The following is a 27,446-nucleotide window of genomic DNA, read 5'->3' as shown; positions in this document are numbered from 1 at the left end:
TTATTCACAAGTCAAATCCGGTGGGGTTGCAGTAAAGGTACAAACATGAAAAAATTGTCAACAAAAATATGGTGGCACATTATTTGCAATTTTTTACTATAAAATAACAAAGATCATGTTTTACTAACTTCAGTTTTATTTTCATCCCTTTTTGAACCTTCATAGGTAAAAAATCGTAAACTGTAATTACTAACAGTCGCACAACATCCAAAATTTAATCCCCCAGTGATGGTGTTTTTTGTTGGGCAAATATTGTAGTAATGATGTGTAACTATCAACAATACTTATTTGTTCATGTGTTATATAATGGTTGCAGAATACATTGTTAGTATGTTCAACTAAATGTTGATATCTAATACAGTGATCATAATCTTTGTGGTCGGGGGTAGATAAGTTTCACTAAAACTTAATAGAAAAATTTTAATATGAGTGAATCTTTATGCAGAAAACATTTTCCCAAACCAAAGTGTAGCCTGAAATAAGACTGTATTCCAGTAACATTTTAGGGTTGGCTTTCTGTATATACACATTTTCAGTATGCAAGCAATGAATCCTTTTATTTCAGATTTAGTCGCATTTATCCACTTTTTTTTGGTCCAAATAACCTGTCCTTATTTTTATTCAAATATTGTTCAGCATTTGTTTAGCTATTTGTTTCTTTCACAATAAGTTGTAATAAACTAGTTGTAAATAACAAATAAAAATAAGTAATTACATCAGTACCAATTATGGGCATATTTTTTGGGCCAGGAAGCTTCAAAAATGGATGTGGCAAGGCTATGTCATCTTCAGGTTCAGTTTAAGAAATATAAATGAACCTGAAATTGATGTAATTTTGTGTCATAATTATTAGGTCTATTGTGAGAAAATTATTACTTAATTTAATACTAATTTACAATACTAGAATTAATAATAAATAAAACAATATTTCATTGAATTGAACATAGAGTAGAGGACATGAAAACAGACATATAATTACAACATAGATTTTCTTCCATAACTTGGTTATTGTTAAATGATTTCCAAAAATAAAAGGCTTAATATTTTTGTAAATAACAAATTTTGATAAAACTAATATTTATGGAGGTATAACGAATTGAAAATAAACGTAACCGCTATTTTATAATTTGTGAAGGTATTTTAGTCCTTATTTTTTTGCTAATTTTAAAACTTTATTTCAAAAATGCTTACCAAAATATTAATGATTCGTCTATCTGAATTTGAGATATAAATTTTTATATAAAAATAAATGGCAGACAGGGGGAGAAAGAAGGAGAAATTGCCATTTTTCCTAAGGATATTTTTTTTGTTTAGATTTACAAGTAGAATCTGAAAAAGTATAGCCAGCCCACCATTTTAGAAACACTGTATAATATTTGTATGCAGCCTGCATTCAACTTGAGACTAATTGTAAATGTGATGAATTATTTCATTTATTCATCAATTGTTCTTATCAGTAATTTATATCTAATGTATACTTTAAAATAATACTAATTATATAATTTCTGATTTCCATAGTTTTCATACTCATCTTTAATTTTATTTTAAATTTTTTTTATAGTTTTTAAATTTCAGGAAGCTTTGTAAAATATTTATAAGCAATAAATTTATGTTTGTTTTTTTTGCCATATTCTTTGTTACCTTTGAGTAATTGTAAATTTTTATTTGTGTTGCTAATACTTCTATTAAAAAAAAAAAAATACTTTCAGTTGTTTAAAATGAAGAGTAATATATTCTAAATCATACTTTTCCCCTCCAGTTCATTATTAAAACAGTATTTCATTATTAATTATGTCATTCTTAAAAACTATTTTATTCATGTTCCTTGCATTATTCTGACAAGTTCAGAAACTCTTTTCCATATGTTATAATATAAACCATACATAAATGTGAATCAATATTTATGACTTAGTATCTTACTTAACCATCCTAGAACATAGGTAGTGTATTTGTCTTCATTTATTAAGGTTGCATGTGATAGTCCCATTTCATATTAAAATCAATTATAATGCCTAAGTATTTGGTATTACTAACCATTGTAATAAATTCGTTATCTAGAGGAATATCTAAAGTAAAGACTGCCAGGAAGTTTTTTCCTTAACATTGGCAAACCTGTGTTCATGGCCACACTAGTAATGTACACACTGCAATGTTGTCATGTTGTAGTATCTTTGATTATGTGTGAGATATTTATTATGTTATAAAATTAATAGGAAAATTAATGTTGCTGCCGACAGTGAAATATGTGGAGTCATACGGTTTTTAAATCATCAAAACGTTAAGCCGGCTGAAATTTGTAGTTACTTGGTTTTGCTGTCTTCGGTGATAATGTAACGAATGAAAGAAATGTCTGAAAATGGCGTGAAAGGTTTAGAAGTAACAGAACTAATGTGCATGATGAAGAACTTTCGGGGAGGCCCTTGATAATTACCGAGGACTTATTGAAATGAGAAAAGATTGTCGCTCAACGATTTCCAACTAGGCTCTTCTTTTACCTGATGTTTCAAGAGCTGTTATTGGCCGCATTGTTCATGACCATTTAGGCTTCAGAAAGGTTTGTGCAGGTTGGGTGCTGCACGTCTTAACGGAACATGATAAAAAAATCCAAATTGGATCTGCTTTGGAATTTTTGTTGCGCTATGCAATAAAATGTGATAAGTTTCTTAATTCATTTGTTACTGGTGATGAAACACGGATCTCGTATTACATGCTAGAGAGAAAATGGCAGTCAAGTGAACGGTGTCATCCTCAATCACCAACCAGATCAACAGAGGTCAAGCCACAGCCATTTGGATGTATACCAATTGCCACAGTCTTTTGGGATCGGTTTGCCATACTGCTCATAGATTTCATGCCACGTGGAATGACTATAAATGCAGAAGCCTACTGCAAAACCCTATGTAAGTTACGGTGCACCATTCAAAATTGGCGACATGGGCTGCTGACAGACAGCGTCGTCGTGGCGCACGATAATGCATGTCCACATGTTGCAGGTCCGACACATGATTGATTTATTGAGAACATTTGGATTGGAAATTTATGATCGCTTACCTTATAGTCCGGACTTAGCTTCTTCTGATTACCATTTGTTTGGGAAATTGAAAAATTTTTGAGTGGTAAGCAATTTGCAGGTGATAAACTTAAAGATGCTATTAATCATGTTAAATGGACTGGTGGCAGAAGAATATGATGAGGGTATATTGAAGCTGGTTTATCACTATAATAAGTATTTTAATTTGTGTGGCTGCTATATAGAGAGAGAAGTAGTATAACATAAGTAGTTTATGAGAAATAAAAAAATTTATAGTTTTCAGAATCAGTTTTTTTTTACAGTGAAACTGTTTACTTTAGAGATAACCTCTCGTATATTAATAGTAAAAGTATTGGAGGCAATATCACAATTGTTAGAAAATTTGATAGAAAGTGTTTTGTTAATATTTAAAGCTAATAAATTAAGATTAACTAATTTTAAGCAGGTCTTATGTCTTTTTAGCTCACATATGAACATGAGTGTGCTGGTTTGAAGGGATTATTCTCTGGAATTTGGGGGAGAGGTTGAACACATTAATGGCCTCAACTGGGCTCTCTGTCAATAGTTCATGTCAGAGCAACAGGTTCCATTGTCAGAGGTGTTCAATGTGTTATGAATGAGAGTGCAAAACTAAAATTTTGACTAGACAGCATGCACTGTTTTGGTATATGATAATGTACCCAAGTCTATGAATTTACCAGCAAATTTAAAGAGGGTATGAATCTATAGAAAATGAGTGAAGATAGGCAAGTGTGTTTGATGGTTACATGTGATCGATCTGAAACCTCATTAAAGATGATCTGTACCTTGTGATTAATGAAATTTCTTTGGAAGTTTGTATCAATTGTGTAACTGCCTTTTTAATTTTTATAAAGCATTTTTACTAGTGCAAATTTGTGAAAGGGTTTCAAAACCAGAAACTGTCCTATCAGGAAATTTGCCAGTGACTGCTGAATCGGTTTCGATAACAAGGAAATAATATTTTTGCATCAAATAGTCTCGTATATGGTGACACTCCTTAGTTAAAATGTTGTGAGTGTGGAATGGTGCAAGAATAGAGAGCCTTAGCTTGCAAAGGTGAAAACGCCTCTTATTAGCTGGAAAAGTTCTCGCAATATCTTCTGGAACTGAAAAGGCATATTGCTTATTGATTTTGTCTATGAATGTTGCTCCGTGTATGTTTCATACTACTGCTGGCTTAGAAAAGAAAAAACCTTGCTAAGGAATAAAAGGCATCATCTGATCTGAGATGTGATCTTTTTTTTACAGCAATGCCTACGGCTTCACACAGTTGTTAGTACTCTGAATATATTGGAAAACAATTACTCTTAGGATACCTTAGAACATCCCTATTTAATCCAGATATATCCTTACAGTTTCTTTCTGGTTTGGCTATTGAAGGAGGACCGATTCCAAAACGAAAATCAAGTAGAGTAGTTCAATACAATTGGCTCTTGACACCTCTTCTAAGTTTTTTTATTTTTATTAAAAAAGGGTTCCACATGATCCCCTTACATTGGAAAAATATGTGGAATTTCAGTAAGATTACATAAAAAAGCAGTAAATATGTTTTGTATTTTTCTGTATTAATAAATGTTAGAAACAAAATTGTAATTTATATTTAGTGGCCCTCACATGTGCTATATCTAATTATATTTTTGTGACAATCTGTTTTCCTACGTGTTTAAAATGTGTGAAAAAATAAAAAAATTCACTCTATGAAGGACATATTAAAGATGTGCATGATAAAGGTTCAAATTTGTCGCAAGGTTTTTTTTTTACATATTTTAAAAGATCTTTTTTTTATGATTCATAAGAATAAACCATGTTAAAAATTGTGTATAGGTTTAATGATGATATATATGTTCATGACAACAATTCTTGATGATTTTGTGTTAAAGAACTGAAAAAAAATTTACTTACAAAATCTCTAAAGTTAGATGAAAATCAATGAATTACATTATTTCTGTAATTTCTTTTACTTGAATTTGTCGATGAACATTTTGGCTCAAGAAAATCATTTAGGTTGATTCTTTAGTCAGCACACCTTGTCTTTAATAGTTCGAGGAAGATAAGAGCATGCTTGTGATTTCAGAAGTCATGTAAGCGAGATGATTTTTTTAATTGATGCAGTGATGAAACAGATCTTTCATAGAACAAACAAAAGTAAGTTCGGTTCAGTAGGTTGGTGTTTCTTTTTTTTTAAAACGTCATTGAAGTAGCATGTAAATGTTTTGTGGAATGAGAAAGGCTTTTTGCTAATTAATCATTTTCCATACTGTTTGGAACAATAACAAATTAACAGGTTGACTATAATGAATTTTTCTTATGATGGAAAAACCTAGCATAATTAATTGGTGATTTTGTTAAACATTAAGGAATGTTTTGTTGTAAGTAGTGAAAAATTTCTTAAACTATTTTTGTTTTAAATTTAATACAAAAAAATTAATTCGTGTTTTGTTTCAAGTTTAATACAGCTAATGTTCCCTCAATTGTTTCAGTTTTCATAAGTTATTAAAACCTGAGTCTACACAAGTTAATGCTAAATTTGTACCTCAAAGACTTCCATATAGAATGTGTCATCGAGCTTTGGAATTTGTAAAAAAAGAACAGATGGAGTTTATTCTTTTTCCATTAGAAAATTTTCCATATAAGAAAAGTCCAAAGTAAGTTACTATTACTCTTGTATTTTTTTTGCAATTACTGTTTATTTTGTGGATGAAAAAACTGCTACTTGATTTTTATTATAAACTTATATTTAATTAATTAGTTCTAATTTGTAGTCTTAGAGGCTTAATAGATTTGGACTGTTGAAATAGCAGAAAAAATTTTCCTAAGCAAGACCTTGTGAAAAGGGTCCCTATAGGTGTGTAGATTAACTTAACGTATGAAACTCATTATAAAAGTATCTTGTTGCTAATTTTTTTATTAACAAATTATAGTAAAAAATCTTTTTTTCAGTTTCTTGAGGTTTTCGTTCAATACATTGGTTATTTATTAAAATAGTGATACGGTGTTTGCACTATCAGAAAACAGAAAATTCTACACAATTCTTTACTGAGCACCTTTTTCTATGAGCAATAGGTTCGGCAGTATTAATTTTAAAAAAAGCCACTCACTAAGTAGTCATGCGAGTATGCGCCCGCTGCATCAGTATATAGTTACAAGTAGCTTGCACCATAACAAATGCCTGTAACATTTGATATATTAAAGATATTTTTGGAGATCAAAATGGCACGTATAACTAACTAATACTGAAGACCATTAATTAATCATATTTTGAATGTTTGAATGCCCAGTTTTCTTGCTTAAGGGTGAAATTTTCCAGTTTCTTGATTTAAGCCCCTATACTTATAAACAAATTTGAATAAAGTAAAATACACATGTAATTTCTTCTTAATGCTGTTATCTACAAATTTTATACGTACAGGCTATTTATTATTATTTTTATAACAAATTTTCAGTTGTCTGTTATAAAAAAAAAATTAATTTTTCCATCTTCTCAAATTGGGAAAAACAATCACTATTTTCTGTAATTTTTTAAACTTAAAAATAATTTAGCTGTTTTTAGTGAATAAAACACGCATACTTTCAGATGATTGAATTGGTTTTACTAAAACTTAAATTTTTCAGCAAGTTTTATTAGCAAGAAGTTGAAATTATTTCAAAAATATGAAAATATTGCTATAAACATAGTTATAAAAAGTTATTGAAAATAAATTTTCATTTAAAAATGGGTTAAGTTGTAGATAAATATGTCTTCTGCCAATATTTAACCTTAAATAGTGACTTTAGTTTTATGAAATTTGTTATACCGCAGTGGTGAATTTTGTACTACTTTCAGTAATAATGTTCACTCTGTACTAAGGATGCTCTTCTAGAGTTGTAAGTCTAGAAGAATACCCAGGGGGAAGAATGGTATTTCATTTTTGCAAAAATTGAATAAAGGGGTTGGGTGTTTTGTTTCAAACAATATTTCAGATTCTTAATGGGGCTGTTAAGAAAAACATTTTCCTTACAAAAGTTGAGTTTATTTTATCAAGGTTACAGATTACTGAAAATTTTTGCTTAATATTTACCTCCTCCCCAAAATATGATATTTATTTATTGTTATTTCTTGCTTCAGAAAAGGAATTGATGAGTGTTCTTTGAATCTTTTTTCTCTATATCAATGGGCCTTCATTCAAAATACAGTAAGATTTTTTCTTATCCTACTCCAATGATTTATAACAAAATTAATTTATTGATTTATTTTAAATTGAAATGCATCTTGTAAGACCTATTTTATTTAAAATTTAAAAAACATAATGTTTTTGATAGGTCTTTTTTGTTTTAGTATTTCTTGAAGAAAAAAATCAGCCAAAAATTTTCATCCCTTAGAAAATTATAACTTTGTTTATTTAGAATTATGTTGTAATTTTCAAAATTTATTTTTTAATTTAATATCACCACTGGAATTATTTTCTTGAAAATTAATTTCCCCCGAGTACATTCACTTGAATTTGGGAGCTCTCGAAATAAAAAAATATTTTTCCCAGATTCAAATTTTTAATGCTCAAAACATTTTTAAACAATATAGTCACTTAAATAACTTACTTCCATTCTCCTGATAGGGGAGCTCCCAAATTTATAAAAATCGAATGTTTTTTTTTTTTTTAATTTCTATCTTAATTTATTTGAAAATCAATTTTTTGTGAATATATTAACCATTACAAAAAGCCTGTTCTCTACAAGCCCTGAAATCTTCAAAAATTCAAAAACATGTTTTTTTGCTAATACACTAATATTCTTTTTTGCATTATAAAATTAGAATTAAATATTTTTACACAAACACGTGAAAAAAATAATTTATAATTGTGGTTATTGTTTTCAATAAAAAGATATTATTTTATTTTAACAGCAAAAATTTCAAATTATTCAATTGAAAAAACTTTCAGATGTGTCCAAAAAGTTGTTTAAAAAATGAATTGCATAACTTGACCAGCGTAGCTGAGAAATTTATGAAATTCATTCTTTAGTAAGTTTTTAAGATGGAACTATTTGTAACCTTTACGAAATAATTTATTTTCTGTAAAAATTGAATTCGTCAGGTTTTTACACTGCCTAACCACACTTCTTCTTATGAGCATCTGAATATTTATTATTTTAATGTATAATATGATGTCATTATTTTTTACATTATATTTTTAGTAACGCCAAAACAGTTTTATATATTATTTAATTTCTCATTAAACTGATCTTATGAGCTGCTATTGCTACTCTTATTACCACTGCTGATCAGCAGTAATCGTAAACAAAAATATAACAAAAAAAAAGTTGCAATAATAACGAGCACAATTTTTACAACTGACAGGTTTTTTAACATCAGTTTCAACAATTTTCACCCTCAGAATCTCTGGACTTTGCCTAATTAAGATCATGTTTTTCTTAGGCATATTTGTTAACAGTTAAAATATAATATTTCAAATTTTTTTTGCAAATTTTCCACCCCCATGCCAAAAATGCTCTAAACTAGAAGCTAAGTGTGCATTCTTCATGTCAATAATACAAACTCTCACCACACGGAGCGCTAGTGCTGTAATCCACCATCTTGGAATTTACCTTTTTTTGTGGGAAATTCCCTTTTCTCTTGTTCTCTTGGAGCATGAAATGTTTAAACTCCACAGGGTTGCCAACCAAATTTTTTACACTAAATATTTATTTATTTAATTTAATTTAGTTAATATTTCAAAGAATGGTAACACTGACATTTTTGCTGTAATAATCTGCAATGTTATGTCACAGGTGAGCAGTAGATTTAGATAAATGAATAATTAAGTGTAAAAAAATAATAGTCTGGTTGGTCCCGAACTTGATTACCCTGTTGACTTGTGTTCCAGGAAATTCCTACAGTTGTGTTATCAGCTTTTTTTTATATGCCATTATCAGACCTTATGCAACAAGATTTTATCAAGTTTTGTCTGTGCAAATTGCACAGTTTTGTACAAATTTGAGCTGAATGCATCAGTCAAAATTAACAAGGTTTTTGTTCATAGAACTGCTAGTTTCTTTTCTAATATTTATTTTGAAAATTTGGTTTGATTATGTGTATGTATAAAAGCATTATTTATATAAATATATTAATACTCGTTAAATAAATTCCCTTTTCTCTTGTTCTCTTGGAGCATGAAATGTTTAAACTCCACAGGGTTGCCAACCAAATTTTTTACACTAAATATTTATTTATTTAATTTAATTTAGTTAATATTTCAAAGAATGGTAACACTGACATTTTTGCTGTAATAATCTGCAATGTTATGTCACAGGTGAGCAGTAGATTTAGATAAATGAATAATTAAGTGTAAAAAAATAATAGTCTGGTTGGTCCCGAACTTGATTACCCTGTTGACTTGTGTTCCAGGAAATTCCTACAGTTGTGTTATCAGCTTTTTTTTATATGCCATTATCAGACCTTATGCAACAAGATTTTATCAAGTTTTGTCTGTGCAAATTGCACAGTTTTGTACAAATTTGAGCTGAATGCATCAGTCAAAATTAACAAGGTTTTTGTTCATAGAACTGCTAGTTTCTTTTCTAATATTTATTTTGAAAATTTGGTTTGATTATGTGTATGTATAAAAGCATTATTTATATAAATATATTAATACTCGTTAAATAAATTCCCTTTTCTCTTGTTCTCTTGGAGCATGAAATGTTTAAACTCCACAGGGTTGCCAACCAAATTTTTTACACTAAATATTTATTTATTTAATTTAATTTAGTTAATATTTCAAAGAATGGTAACACTGACATTTTGCTGTTGTAATAATCTGCAATGTTATGTCACAGGTGAGCAGTAGATTTAGATAAATGAATAATTAAGTGTAAAAAAATAATAGTCTGGTTGGTCCCGAACTTGATTACCCTGTTGACTTGTGTTCCAGGAAATTCCTACAGTTGTGTTATCAAGTTTTGTCTGTGCAAATTGCACAGTTTTGTACTAATTTGAGCTGAATGCATCAGTCAAAATTAACAAGGTTTTTGTTCATAGAACTGCTAGTTTCTTTTCTAATATTTATTTTGAAAATTTGGTTTGATTATGTGTATGTATAAAAACATTATTTATATAAATATATTAATACTCGTTAAATAAATTTAGTATTAAATATTAAAGTATGTTATGTATTTTACTTTTTTCTTTTTTATTGTTTATTTTGTTTTATGTTTAGTTTTGTTGACAAGTTAAAATTTTCCAATAAAGATATAAATAATAATCCAGAGCAAGCTCAGGCTGTATTAAACATTGTTAACTGTACTTCAAGGCCATATCCTTACTTATTGTTTGGTCCTCCTGGTACAGGAAAGACTGTTACTTTAGTAGAGGCCATTATTCAGGTATTTTTTTTAAATATATTTTTTAATTGTGATTTTTAAATTTGCAGATTTAACCTGTAACTCATACTTTCTTTTTATTTTTCCAATAGTGATAATTTGTTTCACTTAACTTTCCTGGCATCATAGCTCTAGAGGTAGGCTGCAAGTAGGAAAGTATGGTTATCAGCCAGAAAATGCAGAATGAATTTTTTTTGGCATTTCCAGCATTTTCATGTCCCAGGAACCATGAAAGAAAAGTGGGGGGGGGGGGGAGAAATAATGTTCATGTGTATATTTGCATGTTTGAAGTTTAATAATGTTTGATTGGATATACTGATTTTGATGAAATTTTCTGCAGATACTTGTGTTAATTGGGCAGTTTGTTAGTGAAATTTTGAGGTCAATATCTCCAGGAATGATCTTATGGAAGATAAGATTATTCAGAAAAATATTTTTTCAGAATTTGTCAAACCTAACCCCACTTTTATATTAAGCTCAGTAAATGCGTGCATATTTAACTTGGAATTTTTTTTTAAATGTGTAAAAATTCTTCCTTTCACCAAAAATAAAAAAAAAATCCGACTATTTATTGCATATTTTTCAACTGTTTTTTTTTTTTTTTAATTTCTTGGTAGGGTTAGTAATAATGCCAGTTACTAAAAAAAAAAAAAAATACTTGAGGCAACATTAGGGATAGGAATTTAAAACTCTCAATTATTATTATTATTTATTAAAACATTGTTGGTTTATATTAATGTATCATTATTTTTTCACTATAAAAGAATAAATAACCAATGTCAGGAAAGTATTACAACTTTGTTCAGTCTGTTTTTTTTTTGGTAATAAGATGCGCTAGTACAATGTTAAAACTAAGTCGTAAGGAGAGGTACAATAGAATATTATTTACATTTACTTTATTTATACATATTAATGTGTCAATTTTTCCATTTTAACTGGCCATACCAATTTTTTTTTTTTATTCTGAACACTAAACAGTGTAGAGGTAAAATAATGTTTGTGTAAAGAAGTTATATATTTTTATGTAGTACACAATACCATATTAAAAACTTGCTCTTTCGTATTATCTTTTTAAATTACAAATTGTTTGTAGGAAATCGCTATTGCGTATAAATTTTGTATAAGATGTGTTCTGTTTTTCTGTAATGCAACTAAAGAAATCGTAACTTATTTGGTTATGAGATTAAAAAAATCAGTGTTGAACACTTTTACTGGTGAACATACGTCAATGGTATTAATTTAGTATGTAGGGTGGAAAAATTATAAATGTATGTGATTGGTTCGAGTGCATAACAAGGATATATAAAATAGGATAAATGATTACAAAACTAATTGAATGATAATTACTGAAATTGTATGATTTTCTGATAAGGATGAGTGAGCCACAGAGTTTTGTTTAGGAGCCACCAGATTTTCTTCTTGCTTGGAGTCTGATAAAAATACAAGAGTTGTTTTACAAATGGAATTGATTTTAGGCGTCTCATTTTTATATAATTTACTATGATTACAACCGTTGTTAGCACAATATTCAGACCATGACTCATTTCTTTGGAAGCCAGAGCTCCTCTGCGGATCATCCAATGTGTCCAGACACACCGTGGAGTTTTTTGTTTCACAAGTGCTTGTACACTTTTGAATCTTCCAGACATTGAACTAGCACCATTGTTGCATATTTTGACACAACTTTTCCACTGTATTTATAAAAATCATTTAAGATAGAAAATAATGCTAGTGCTGTTGCTTTTAGATCTATTGGTTTGCAGAAAATTAGCTCGTCTACTGTTGACACACTATCACAAAATCGAACATAGGCGGTGAAATGTGCATCGTTATTGTTTTCTGATGCCTCATCAAGCTGAATTGAAAACAATTTGCCATGCAACTTCCCAAAAAACTGATAATGTACATCTTCCGCTCTATCACCAATTTGAAGGGCAACAGTATCATTTGATCGAGGTATAGACTGCAATTGTTTGACATAATTATCTCAAAACATAGTTTTTACAACCTCAGTTGTAGCTGGCAAATAAGCTCTTCATCAGTGGTTTGAGATTTTTTTTACATCTGGCAATTTTAAATGAAACTTTGTGAAAGGGCATTAAAGCTTTTTCTTTAACTAAGGTTATTTTTTAAATGATTTGCTTTTCATATGATTTTAATTTAAAGAATTCTCGGGGGTTTGTAAACGTACCCACTATAAAGTGTTCCCAAATGTTTAAGTTTATTAGGTTTCATGTTCTCTGCTGCCGAAAGTTTTCAGCAAATTATACACAGGATTTTTTCTTCATTTACTTCAATACTGATACTGGTAAACCAAAAATATAAGTATTTTTGAGGATATTTTCTTGATCTTATTTTCAAAACTGCGCTTGTTTGTGCACTTGTTAATGCTTTACTATCATGTAATGCTAGCTTACACCCACTTAAAAATTTACCCATGATTCTGTTAAAATTACTGTCGTGAATATTTAATACTGTGAATTGTAATTAACTCTCAAATTACAACATACATAGTCACAATAGATTCAATAGCAATATTAGGATCAACTCGACTGAGACTGGCTGGAAGTGAATGAGGTGCAGCATTTATATATGTCTGCACAGACGTACCAGATTGTTTGAGACAAAATCGGAATTTCTCATAAAGCCATAAGAATGTTTGATATGGTGGATGTAAGACAGAGAGAAATAAGAGGCATTGAATCTAGTTTTGTCAATGCAGTGGGTCGGTGTTTCAAAATATCAATAATTACTTATTCTGGTAATTTTTAAGGTTTGTAATTAAGGTCATATTGTAACTTTAGTGTCAAAATACATTATTATTGTATACATTGTTGTTATAGAGAGGGGTGGCGCGATAAAAATTGGGTCACAAAGACTGAAAACTTGAAAAACGCTTGTAAGTGTTTTATATATGAATAAAATCAGAAAAAAAAAAAACATTTGTACATTGAACTATGTATAAAAATCTTACAACCTGGAGACTTGTGGCTTTGGTGTAATTTATCATTTTAAATCCAGGTACTTCTGTTTCTTTTTGTAAGCAGGGGTTTCATACACAAGATTCTCATTGTTTAAGGTGAATGTAAAAGTAAATACATTTATTTATATTGAAGTAAAATTCTTATTCAGGACTAACTGAACAACAGTAATATTTAGTTTTATCCAGAATAAATAATCCTAGTGAAAAGTAATTACATCTTGAAAGTTCCTACTACACACTTGTAAATCAATTTAATAAAAACAATTCCTAAATCCAAATACTTTCCTCCTTTTTTAAGTCTGATTGAACATTAATAGTTAAAAATTGTATAATTACCTTAAAGTGTTGAATTGATGTGTCTTTTCTTTTTTATCAGTTATTCTTTTTTTTTTCAGAATTGGAAACTTAAACCAGAAAGTCGGCGAAAACAATTAATATGTGCATCATCAAATGCAGCAGCTGATATTATAACTGAAAGGCTTTTAACTAAAAGTGGAATTCCTGATTCAGACATATTAAGAATGTACTCGCATTCTACAAAAGATTCTCAAGTATCGGAACTTATTAGGAATCATGAAGATGCACATAATCTAGTTTACAATAATATTAATAAAAGTAGTGACATAATTTTACCAAGTTATGAAACTATTATGGAGAAAAATATTGTTATAACTACTATTATAACTGCTGGAAGGTCAGTATGTTTATTAATAATGTATATATACAATACATTTGCTGAAAGTTTGCCTCTCGTTGACTGCTGTGTCTAGTCTACTACTCATTATATTGTATTAGTGTGTTGTGTTTACATTTTATATACAAATGTGTCATGTTATTTGTAATCAGATGATGTTACAGTACAACAAACACTGCTTTCCCGTCCCTCCTAACCCAGCCAACAGTTTGATTGACAGACAGTGGGAAACCTTCAGTTCACTTAAATGTATCCTTACATCTGTTATAGTGAATAATGTGATATGAAGTTTTTTTTTGGAATTTATTTTAAGCTAATAAATTTCTTTAACGAGAGAAAACCAAATTTCATAGGTGTAATGTTTTGTGCCATAACACTCATCATTCTTTCCACTATTTTTGCTGACCGATGTTTTCACCCTACCATCAGCTGAGGGCAGTTTTTTCCTAATTTAACCTAATTTTAATAGTTTAGTAATTTACGTTTAGTTAATTTTAATAGTTTTTTCCTAATTCACCTGAATTTGTAACCCTTTTTAGCCCTTTGTCGTAGTATACTCTTTATTCTGAAATTCACATCAGGTGATTTCGAATTGGAAAATATTATGATTGAGTTTTCTAGTGACGATTCGGAAAGTCTGTTTAGTGATGATAGTGAATGCGATCCAACAGTTAATGAAAATACTCTTAATTGGCCTTCAGGATCACAAAGTGATAGTGAATTTGAGGTTAGTAGTCAGCTAGTTTGTAACTATATTGAAGATATTTCTGTGAGTAATGCCGATAATTCTGATAATCATATTGACTTAGCTTTGGGAAGTGGGCCATTCAGTGATACTTGTTATAATGCGTTATGAGAAAAATGCGATATAATTGATGATGATTTGCATTATTTTATGATTTTTTAATTTTATTATACTATTTTTTTAAATTTTAGCTACAAACAATTAAAGTAATTTTTTAAGTATGAAAATAAATCTAATTTTATAAGTATGAAAAGAAATCTATTTACTTGAAAAAAGGAATTTCCAGGTGTCATAATGTAATAAAATAAATGTTGGGAATTGCAGAGAAATTAAATTTCATTCAAGACAGAAATATAGAGAGAGTTCCTTGCTATAAAAATGGGACCTGGCTAGGATATTAGTGAAAAAAAATTGACTAGGCTACTTGGTCATTTACTATAAAAAGACTGCAAAGGGCTAAAGAATGTTGTTAAAAAATAAAATTTTAACAAGATTTATTTTCAAATTTTCAGTCTCTGCTGATACGTTAGTACAAGCCAGTTTGAAGTTTTCTTGAAAATTGTAGATGTAAGGGTAAGAATTGGTTAATTCTGAGAATACCGTTAGAAAATTCCCCACCTTCATTCTTTTCTGTTAAAGGAGTCTTCCTTTTTTATTGTTAGACATTTACTATCTAATATGGTAACAGTTGATCTTTTACGATTTTCTTTTTGTTACTGAGTGGTTAAGTTACAGTATTGCTTTGCCAGTTGCAGTTATAGCGAAAAATGATTTTTGTAAATTGTCTTAAGATTAATAGCAAATATTCTAATTATGCTGCGAGTTTCAATTAAAAGTGATTGACTATGCAGGGAGACACAAAACAGAGCAGGTGGAATTGAATTTCAATTCCTGAATTTAGCCTGCACTACTGGAGGAAACAAAAACAGGTGCTTGCCTAAACTAATGATCAAGGAGAGCATCCAGGGTCTCTAGACTGGAAAATTTGCATAACTTGAATTAGAATTATTAAGACTATGTTAAAGAATTGCGTAATAAGGTGTGTGTGTTCACGTAAAATGGTCTGTTTTAAGACTAAAGAATTTACAAACATGCAAGGTGTTAGTTTATCATTTTCAAAATGAGGAGAGGCTGGGCATGTCGTTTTATGAAAAGGAAAGGTATCGCTGAGAAGGTGAACAGATTGTGTCAATTCAAGCCAAATGACTAATGACAAAATTATATATTTTATAAGCTTTCTTTTGATCTACAAAAGACAATTTTTGTTGTCTCAAGTAGACATGTATCTGACACCTGTTTTCTTTGACATGGCAAGCCACACAACCATTGTGAAAAAGATGGTATTTCATTCTTTCATAAAATTCATCACTTGCTATTGACGTGTTTTAGTTTTTTAACTTGTTCTAGCAGTCAGTATGTATAAATTAATATATAAATTGCTATTTTGACTATTTTTAAATGAGGTTATTTTATTAAATAATACGACAGTTAACAGAAATATGAGCGATTTTCACAGGATAATTAAAAGCGCACAACATTGCAGCTCTGCATGCACACAAGTATCCAGATGTGTTGTCTACTTTTGATGTCAATTTCAAATTGATTTTATACTTTACTGTCAGAGCACAAGGTGTGTTGGGTTGCCTACCTTGGAACAAATTTTAGTCAATGTTGATTGATATTTTAACATTTTCCAAATATTATGCAATTCAGTTTTGTGCCCATTTAAAAAAATCAGCTTCTAATATATACAAAATGTTGAATGAAACATTCATTGAAGGGTGTGTCTCGTGTGTAACATGTTTTTGTTGGCATGGCACATTTTTGGTCAGAAGATATAGTGAGAGTGGGTGAATCGAGCACAATGATTAACAACTTTAAGCTTGAGTGTCATTTGTCATCATTTACAAAGATTGGTGTGCATTAATTGAGGAACTGCTACACATCTCAAAAAGCATTGCTTACAATATTGTGTTGAGCGTGTGCGTATGAATTGCATTGCATTGCATGTTGTTGGATTCTATGGTTCTGAACACCTGACTGAATGGATTAATGTATACTCTGCTGCAAAAATTTTCTGGCTTGCTACAAGAAGGAAGGAAGACGCTTTTGGATAATTTAGTAACCATTGATATGTCTTGGATTTTCCATTATGATCCTGTGATGATACAACAAAGCTCCTGATGGAAGCCTTCACCACTTCCTAGAAAAGGAAAACCTGCTCTGAATACAGTGCAGTTAAAGATATAATGATCAACTTTTTTGATCATGAAGGATTCATTTGCCAACATGTGATACCTATAGAAATGACTGTAAATGCTCTCCGGTACAGCAGTGTGCTAAAGATAATGCTGACTCATTTCAGAAAAAATGGGCTGAAAATATTGAACTTTGTTATATCACAATAATGTGCGCTACCACATCCTTCAGATGTATGAAAAGTTTTGAATGAAAAAAATAGTTCCTCACCCATCCTACAGAACATATCATTCATGGAGCCTGAATGTTTAGTATCATTTATGGGTTTAATTACTAGTCCAAATTAACATGTTCATGGATGTTGATATTAGTTGTGATCGACAACAATTAGGACCTGTGTTAAGATCATCTGCAATCTGAAAAACTAATCTAGAAGTTGTGAAAGCCACGGAGGTGAAACGCTAAGTGGTTTCAATAATTCATAACTATAATTATTTGTGATAAAATATAATTTTTATTAACTTATCTGTTTTGTGGGTTATTGAAGACAAGTAATATGGTTAATTTTTTTTTTGGATGATGTTTATGTGGGTTTTTTTTTTTTTTTTTTGAGAGAGTAGTGGGAAAGGCAACACTTTGGATGTTAGCTTAGCGACAGTTTTTAAATCATCTTAAATGGAAGTTATGACAGATTTTGTATTTACATAAACCTTTGTGGTATATAGTTTGAGACAAAATTAAATTGATATTTCATAATGAGTGATGTTTAAAATTATTTGTAACTACTGCAAGGGAGTGAGTGATGAATTTGATATGTACCCACCCATTCATTGATTTATGGAATTCACTATTCAGCAAAACCAATTTCATTATTTTTTTTTTTTTTGACAAGATACTGTTCAATTTCATATCCAGTTAATGGTAATATAGATAGGAGTAGATTTCTAACATCAAATTTTTGGTTTGAACATTGACGACAATATCTGAATTGATGTGTCATGTCGATAAGCTTGTCAGCGGTGAATATCTGAATTTTTGTTCTTAGAGATGCTCCAGTTACTTCAGTTTTCTGCAATTTTTACATAGTTATATCACATGTCTGCATAGGGAGCCTCTTTGGGAAAAAATAAAAGTTAAATTTTATTGTTTCGGAAACCTGCTATTTATGTATGAAAAATTTTAAGCAGTAATGCATCTGTAGGCATGTAGTCTGCTGGTCTTATTATACTGGAAGTATAGAATCTACACATTTTACACGTTATTGTTTATGATACAAACAAGATCTACAAACATTCCGTGATTTTTCTCACTATAGTAATAGAAGTAGACAAGAATATCTGCCAAACCTTATTTTTGAATTTTTTTTAAAAAGACAAATTTTATGGGAGTGAAATTACTAAATAACTTGCCAAAGTTTAATAAGTAAATATAATGCAAAAGAAATTTTAAGGCTGCCAGACAAAATATTTTCCATTTCATTTTCTAATTATTTCTTTGAAAATATTTTTGTTTGACATTAAATTTTACAAATATTTTTAATGTAATGTTTTTTAGTGTATGTAAAGGAAGAGACAAATAAATGTGAAATTTATCATTCTAGGTTTATAGGAGGTAATCCTCCAATTCCTGGTACCCATTTTTCACATGTTTTGATTGATGAAGCAGGCCATTGCATGGAACCTGAATGTTTAGTACCATTTATGGGGTTAATTACTGGTCCAAATAAACGTGTTTATGGACAGTTGGTATTAGCTGGTGACCCACAACAATTAGGACCAGTGTTAGCATCACCTGCAAAAGAGTACGGATTACGTAAGTAATTAAAAAGTAAAAAAAAAACTATGCTAGACAGTAATTTAGTTGAAAGCTATTAATTGGGTAAAAAGATTATGCTCAAAAAATATTTCAGTAAAATTACATATTGATGGCCATTTCAATAAAAAGATAACAAGAAAAAATCATAGTTTATTATTATTAGTGTTTATGTGAAGAAAGTGTGTATATGTATTTTGGGGTTGGGGAAAACATTCATAGTCTCCTATTTGATGACTTAAAAGTTGCATAATAATTATAATAAGGAAATCTGTCAAAACTTGGATACATTGCAAAGGGATGTATTGTTCAGTATTTCTAGAAGATTATGATTATATTAAGTTATTACATCATGAATGTAAAGAAGATTTGATATGTTTTGAAACTATTACAAAAAAAGAAGAAAAATGCAACTGAGGTGCTAATATTTTTTGTTTTGGCACAAAGCCGATTCAAGCATTTGCAAACTGAAAATTTTGATATCAGTATGACGCACTTAATTGTAGTCAGCCAATGACTTATAGTAACAAAATCATGGAAAAATTGAGCAAGACTGGGCACAGTATTGGTTATTTATCAATAACAGATTAAACATTGACTATTAGAACAGTTTTAAACCTTTTTAAGATTGATGGATACAAAAAAAATCTAAATTTTTGTGTGATACATGATTTAGCAATGAAAAATATAATGGATTGAATTTCTATATGCAAATCGTTGTTAAACATAATGCAACTGAACCATTTGTGAAAGTGCTTATTATGGGTAATGAAAGATCAATTAACATTAGTGTTCAGAAAAGAGTGGTCTTTATACCACGATATCGAGGATTGATAGCAATGGTAAATCATGTGTAGGACGGGATTGGAAAGTGAATTTTTGCTATTAATTGCTCTGCCTTCGAGTCAAATAATTAATTCTAACCTCTAACAGCTGAAAATATAACATTAAGCAATTGAGATAAAGGGCTCAGAATCATCGCAAATAATGCCAGACCCCCATATCTTTGGTCTATGTAAAATTTAGAGAGCTTGTCTAAGAAGTTTTAATGCTTCTACCGAATGGTCCTGACTTTTTACCATCAAATCACCAATTTTTTTGGTCATTTAAGTAATCTCTTAAATGGTATGAAGTTGGCTTCAGAATAAGCATGTGAAAAATAACTTAAGTCCTTTTTTTTTCCAGAAAATAGAAGTTCTACAGGGATTTGAATATGATTTTACTTCAAAAATGGCCAAAGGTTGTCAAAAAAATAAAAAGGTTTGCCTTAATAAACTTCATTTGAAGTACAAAAAAACCTTTTACTTTATTTATCTATTTTAACCACTGTGCTAATTAAATTTAAAAAAAACAACCACCAAAACACAGTAACAGAAAAAATACCTAATACAAAAAAGTAGTCAACTTTCATGGGATCCAGCATCATCAGTCTGTGTGTAATTCTATAATTACAAAACCAAAGAAGAAATAAAAACTTAAAAGTTTAGAATATACAAACCCTAAAAACCACAAAATTTGTAACAACACAATTCCACTGCCATTACTGGAATCATGTAAAATTTAAAACTGCTACAACCCACGATGTCTTAATTAAAACATTATCTTCATTTACAATCTTTTGGTTAATCATTACATACTTTTGTTTAAATTTATACATATAATATTTTTCAAGTATATTCTTTTTTTTATTACAAATTTCTAAATTATTTTTATAATCGTGCTTACATTGCATCAAGTGGTCAGCCATTTTGATATGCCTCTGTTTTTGATTCTGTAACCATTGTAATGTCCTTATACCTTTTTTTAAAGATCTGTTAGTCTTGCTGAGATAAATTTTGTTACATTCATTACATTTAATTGAATATATATTTCTCTTAAATCCTCTCCTTCATTATTAATTTCAAAATATTTTATAATATGGTTTTTTGTATATGTATTTTTTAAATTTATTTTTATCATAAATCTTAGTACGATTAATTTGTTCTATTATTTGTATAATTGTATTCAAAGAAAAACTATTACTAATTTTTCTGTTAATTTCTTGTTGCAATTTTGTAACGCTATCATGGTACTTAATACTCTTTTAGGTAGATTTCATGAGAAAGCTACTTATTGTAATGGGTACCATGATTTGACTCCGGAAAAGTTTGACATATCTTCGTGTTTCACATCCCCCAGACTCCAAAACCACTGTCAGTTCAAAAGTTTTTATATATATATTTCACTTTCTTGTGGACACGATAACTGCCATAATTTTGTACCAATCACTTTCAAATTGATACATAAAATATAACGACCCAAAATCTCAGTCAAGTTCATTAATGGGTAAAAATCGGACCATGGGGGTGGAAATGGGGATGACAAAAAATTGCTATAACTTTCTTATTAAGTAAAATATTGAATTCATATAAAGTTCTTACTATTCTTTAGATAAGGGGCTAAAACTTATCTACGTAAAGTTATTTGATATCACCAACCATTAACCCAGGGGATGGAAGAAATGGGTTTCAAAGAGAAAAATTCATACCTCCCTTAATAAGCACAATATCAAGTTGGTTTAAAGTGGTCATTAATCCTCTAACCATTACCTAAAACATACCTGTTTACACCTGGCAACTTGGAGGTTGCGGCTGAAAGCTGGCAACCATTTTTTCTTCACATTTTCTTTCAAACAACATTTAAATAAGCTGTCCAAAAAGTAGGATTTCAGAAGGTCCTCTAAATAAGAATCTGTTTGGGCGATGACCTCCTCATTTGATGTTAACCCCGTTGCCTGCCAAGCCATTTTTTCAAGTTTGGAAATAAAAAAATCGGTGGGGGCCAAATACGATGGATGTTGTAATTCAAACTTTAATTCCACTATTTTGGGCATCGAAACTGCACAGGTGTGCACCCGTGCATTGTCTTGATGCAAGAGGATCTTTTTCTTTTTCAAATGAGGACATTTTTCTTGATTTCTTTGCTCAGCCGTTGCAATAATGACATCTACAATAATTGGTGAATACTCACCAATTATTGTTTGTTCTTTTGCCAAGTAATCTTGCAAAATTTTTAGATGATACTGCGTGGATCCCAAAAAACTGTGGTCATCACCTTGCTGGCCGATTTCACCGTTTTTGCCTTCTTCAGAGCCTGTTCGTCTTCAAAAACCCACTGTTTTGACTGTTCCTTTGTCTTTGGAGTGTATTAATTTATCCATGTTTATCTACAGTTATATAACGACGCAGAAACTCGTCAGGATCGTGATGGAAAAGCGCCAAAACAGCCTCTTTGTCACTCATTTCGTGGGTGGTCACTTTCACTGGACTTCTCTAATGATGTTCATCTTCTGTAGTTGTACGCCCACATTAAAACTCGTTTACCTAATTGTAAACAGTTGCAAACACAGTAGATGTGCCATGAACTTCACCCAACTTGGCTTTGATCTCTTTCGGCGTTAAGCCTTTGATATATAAGTGTTTAATCACCACTCAAAACTCACTTTTTTCCATTTTTCTAAATAAACAGTTGTTATTTCAATAAATTATGACAATGAAACCACGTGATAGATACAGCTGTAACTTTAACTGCACTCTAGCGACAAATGACGCTGACTAAAAGCAAACCATTTTTGATACTACAAGCACCATCTGTTGGATTTTCTAAGGACTTATTGAATGACCCTCGTATGATAAACTGAATTACATAGTGACTTAGTGGGTGCAGTTAGTAGATAGCAGCTAGCTATTGTAGTAGGTTTGATCTTAATCTGGTAAAAATTGCATCATTTTGATTTAATCCTTTTACAGTCAAGATAAGTGGTTGATATTTTAGTAATATTTTAACTCAAATGTAAAATTTTAAATAAATTAAAATGTAATCTAGAAATAGATAACCATTATTACTGAAGTTTTTAGAAAACTAACGCACTTGAAAATAACCCTTCATAATTATGTCATTATTGGTAGCAATGTTATGATTTTCAAAAGATAAAGTTGCCCATAATAACAAACCAGAAATAACCAAAAGGATTAAACCAGATTAGATTATAGCAAACTAAAAATGGATATAATTATATTTTTTCCTTCAGTGTACAACTGAAGGAAAAACAGTTACAACTGTTTGTATGGAGTGAATTTTTATAGCATGTCTATAAAATTTGTCTTATCTGTGCTTTAAAGTAAAACTTTTAAGGCTTAGATCTGACATTGTTCTGTATTAATATTAGTTATCTCTAATACTTCTACAGTTTAAAATTACTGACAATAAAATCTGTTAAGAATAGATCGATACAATACTTGTAAATCTACAAGTATGCTGGATAAAGCAAGAGTTAGAATATTAAATTATTAGCATTACCTATATGAAACAAGTTTTCATATATGAGCATCTTCATCTGTAGTTTAATTGTTCTAAAGTTTAGTTTAATTATTATATTATAAATTTAGGTTTTTGTTTAAACAGACTTTGTTTACTTATTTCCATTTTTGTCCATCTATATAATCAAACTAATTTCTACAATTAGACTAATTCATTATAAAATTAATTTTTGTATTCCAGCGTTATATTTATTTTTACAGAAAAGTCACTTTTGGAACGTTTGATGACTTCAGATAGTATGTATAAAAAAAATCCAGAAACTGGAAAATACAATGAATTAGTATTGACAAAACTTTTTATGAACTTTCGATCTCATCCAGCAATTATAGAAATACCAAATAAACTATTTTACGATGAAGAATTGAAAGTAAGTATCTTGAAATTGATAAGTAAATTTTTTAAGTGGATTAATTCGGTTCAGAAAAATCTTAGACACAAAAAAAAAATTAAAGCTAAAAGAAAAAGAAATCATAACTTTTACCTTTCCCAGACTGCCTGAACGCCCCCCTTCATTCTGTGGGCTTTCTACTGTCCCTCCCCTGAAGGTCTCCTGCACTTACAAGGAGGGGGTGTTATCACCCACTTTGAGAACAATTGCTGTAAAGATATCTTTCATTATAGGTCAAACAAATATTGATTTCTGAGGTGACTCGGTTTCACTTCTGGAATTAATATCAAATTTCTCTTCACTACCTGATGTCTCTTCATTGTCTGTCCCTATATTTATAATTATACTCAACGGCATCTTCCATTAACATATCTGTTTTCTAGTAAAAATCCATTATCTCTTCTGAAATTTTGATACTGATTTTTTCCAGTTTTCTATAATAATTGAAGAAATTGCATCTAATGTAACGGCTCTCATTTCTGTTAATGAGATGTGGGATATATTGTCTCAATTTTTTTTTTTTTTTTTAACTAGATGTGAAATAAATTCAGTTGGGTTAATATCTTAATATCTTGTTGATAAGGTGGCAGTCTAGCTCTGTAATTCCTTTGTTATTTAATATTTTGTCTAATTCATATTGTTCTTGGGGGTGGTGTAGTTTTTACAATTTCTATGGGGTTTTTTTTTTTTTTTAATATATATTTATTATGGCAAGGTGCATTATGTATGACTAAAACACAATTTGTCAGTAGTTCTGGGAAAACTTGCTCTTTGATATACTTCAAAAAATTTTCATTGTTGCCTAATAAATAATATAATGTTATGTAACACTATTATGATATGAGTTTGTGTCCATACACACAGACAATAATGTTTAAAACAGCAATCTAATCTCATGGCAGAAGTTGCAATTACTTTACTAGTACACTGGAATGTGACTGCACACAGCAGTAGTTTGTAAACTCACTGAATATGCACCTCACCTTATCAAAAACAAGGACTTGCAATGTATCGCAAATAAAATGAAAGAGTAACTTACAGGTTTTCCTTACCAGTGAGAGAGGACGTTTTGTCTTACAGCGCACACATCCGACAGTTCATTCTGTACTTTAACCAGCGTGACTAGAGTTAATGTAAGCAACAATTGCTTTAATTATGTGCTTTCAAATCTAGCATGTCGGTAGGTAATGGAGGCGCATGCACATCTTTCATAAAACCCCAAAGAAAAAATCACATGGACCCAAGATCAGGTGATGTTGGAGGCCATTGCAAATGAGCTCTGTTATTGAGTCCATGCCCCGACTGATCAAGCTTTTAAGGAAAATTTCATTCAACTGATACCCTACAGAGTTATGCCAGTGAGGATGTGTACCATATTGTCAAATAAAATTCTATAGTCCATCTTGCAGTTGAGAAAAGAGCCATGTACGCAGCATATCCAGATAAGAAACTTCTGCTATGGTTGCTTCAGGACTAAAGAACTTATTGACGAGATATCCACACAAAAAATTTAATTTTGGGGACCCCCTTTTTCGTTATATGAATGCATTGAGATTTTCTGATACCCAAATACAGTGATTATGTATGTTGATTATTCCACTAAGATGAAATTTTGACTAATTGCTGAAGACTATTTGATAAAGAAAGTTGTCATATTCATACTGCAACGTTTTTATCATGATAGAGTGTATACACAGCATAGTCTTTAACTTTTAAAGCCTGTAATGGCTGTAAATAGTATGGGGACATGACCGTTTTATTTTCAGGCAAAATTGGTTCAGTCTAGCATTAAAAATATTTTATCACATTCTAATGATGATAATTTTATACAATTTTTTAGGCTGCTGGGAAAAAACAAATTATAGAAAGCTTCTGTAACTGGAATAAATTACCAACAAATGGATTTCCTATTATATTCCATGGAATTATCGGAAAGGAAGATCGAGAAGATACCTCTCCAAGGTAACGCACATCCTTTTTTTTTTTCATTAACATGACTATTATTTATTGAAACTGTATTCATTCATTTGGGTGTCCCATGTTTATGAAACTGAAAAACAAAAAATGTTATAATTTATTTTAACAAAATTATGTACACGCAAACTTTTTCATACCAATTTTTACGCACATTTTTAAAATTTTTTTTGCAGGTTCAGTTTTTTATTGCAAACGTTGTTACGCCAACTTTTATTTAATTGTGATCATTGTGTTCCATGCTTTGACTACTGTTATACAATTTAGGATATTTCTATTATCATATCCTTAGGTTGAAGCTAGAAAATTTGGATGTTGCTTTTAAAATATTGTCACGTGTTCGTGGCTTGATCAGGATATTTAGAGATTGACAATTTAGAATGTTTATATAATTAAAGTTCATTAGTTTAAAAACATAAAATAATGACAGTGGTAATAATAAGCGATAATAATCAAACAATTAATGCATAGCATAATACATAACATAATCAGAACAGTAAACAATCATGATATTACACATCAAATGGTCATAAATGTCAATAATAATAATAGGCAATAAATAAATATCTCGCATTAATAATTAGAATAATTATGGCACTGTGAAATCCGTTAGACAATAATGGCAACAGTAAACAATATTAATATTACATGTTAATTACAAATAAAAATAATAAATGTCAATCAAAATAATAAACAGAGAGAATATACAAAACAGAGTTTAAAATGCTTATCAGGATTTACTCCAGGTAGATTAATAGAAAACCCAAATTCTACCCATTAACAAAAGATGTAGCATAACCACTTGTGTAACATTTTTAACCACTAGTCTTATTAACAAACAATAGTACACTAGATAAGACAAGTATAATGTTCACTGCAAATACCTTTGCTGCCCACAAATAAAACTACCCTTACAGTTTATGAATGAAATTTGATACATCATTTCTTTCACTTTTACAGTAACTCACTGATAGTATTTCTTGTTTATTGGAATTACTCATGGTGTCGCCTTAATCGTATTGAATTTAATTCACACTGGAAATTCGCTCCTTCATCTGTCCTTCCCACAGTATGCTCTCACTGACTGGTTCGCAGAAGTCCGCCAAACTCACAACTCTACTCTGCAGCCTCTCCCCATAGAACTCACATCGTAAAGTCTTGCTGGACTTTGCCCAACTCCTTTAGCTGGTCTTCCCAGGGGTATTTATACTTCTATCTATTTACCTGCCGGACCGGACCCAACACAGAACTGTGAGAATGATCGACCGAGGCCTTTGTTCCCATGAATTCCATAACCAGATCCGGTAGCTTTTCTCACAGTATAAATATTTATTCATTGTGTGTCAAAAGGATTATTGCAAAAGACGATTGTTAAGCAGACGTGTTAACCTTTCTAAAAAGGGTTCGGGTTCTTTTTAGTCCCTTTCTGGATTGCTCTTATGTAAATGAAAGTACTGAAGATGAAACGGTTCTTTTATTCCCATCACTTCATCAAAAACTAAAAATAAAAGTATTGGTTTACAAGAAAATATAGTTGTTAATAAAACGCAAAAACATGAGCAACAGGAAAGTGTTGCAGATGTGGCAACAAATATTTGTTACATAAAACAAATAAATTGATTGGTAAAAATTTTTATTCTATAATTAGAACTATTTAAACTAACTGATGGATAAATACAAAAAAGTTCATTTAATAATATTATAAAAAGTGTGTCCATGGATGTAAAAAAAATTGAGGGTTACACTTACAAAGTAATAAGTGTAATATAACATCAGGGATCTTCGATTAGTGAAGGTCATCATTATACTAGTTTTATTAAAAAAGGAAAAATATGGTATGAAGTGAATGATATGACTATCAACAAAAACAATTGGCCGAGAAATTAAAAA

General features: G+C 30.1%; 1 protein-coding gene across 2 annotated transcripts in view; it reads left to right on the top strand.

The window, feature by feature from the left end:
* The window catches only part of LOC142332554 (uncharacterized), a 194,852-nt gene that overhangs the window by 139,521 nt on the left and 27,885 nt on the right, over positions 1–27,446 (top strand). For both annotated transcript variants that reach the window (XM_075379009.1, XM_075379008.1), the window contains exons 9-14: positions 5,533–5,697; positions 10,240–10,405; positions 13,781–14,079; positions 18,624–18,835; positions 23,395–23,561; positions 25,423–25,544. In XM_075379009.1, coding sequence (XP_075235124.1) covers positions 5,533–5,697; positions 10,240–10,405; positions 13,781–14,079; positions 18,624–18,835; positions 23,395–23,561; positions 25,423–25,544 — 1,131 coding nt within the window. The remainder of the gene's footprint in view (positions 1–5,532; positions 5,698–10,239; positions 10,406–13,780; positions 14,080–18,623; positions 18,836–23,394; positions 23,562–25,422; positions 25,545–27,446) is intronic.

Source organism: Lycorma delicatula, chromosome 11 (genome assembly GCF_047948215.1).
Source record: "Lycorma delicatula isolate Av1 chromosome 11, ASM4794821v1, whole genome shotgun sequence".
In the NCBI taxonomy this organism is placed as follows: domain Eukaryota; kingdom Metazoa; phylum Arthropoda; class Insecta; order Hemiptera; family Fulgoridae; genus Lycorma; species Lycorma delicatula.
Note: the sequence above shows the minus strand (reverse complement) of the source record. Positions and strands in the feature narration are given on the sequence as shown.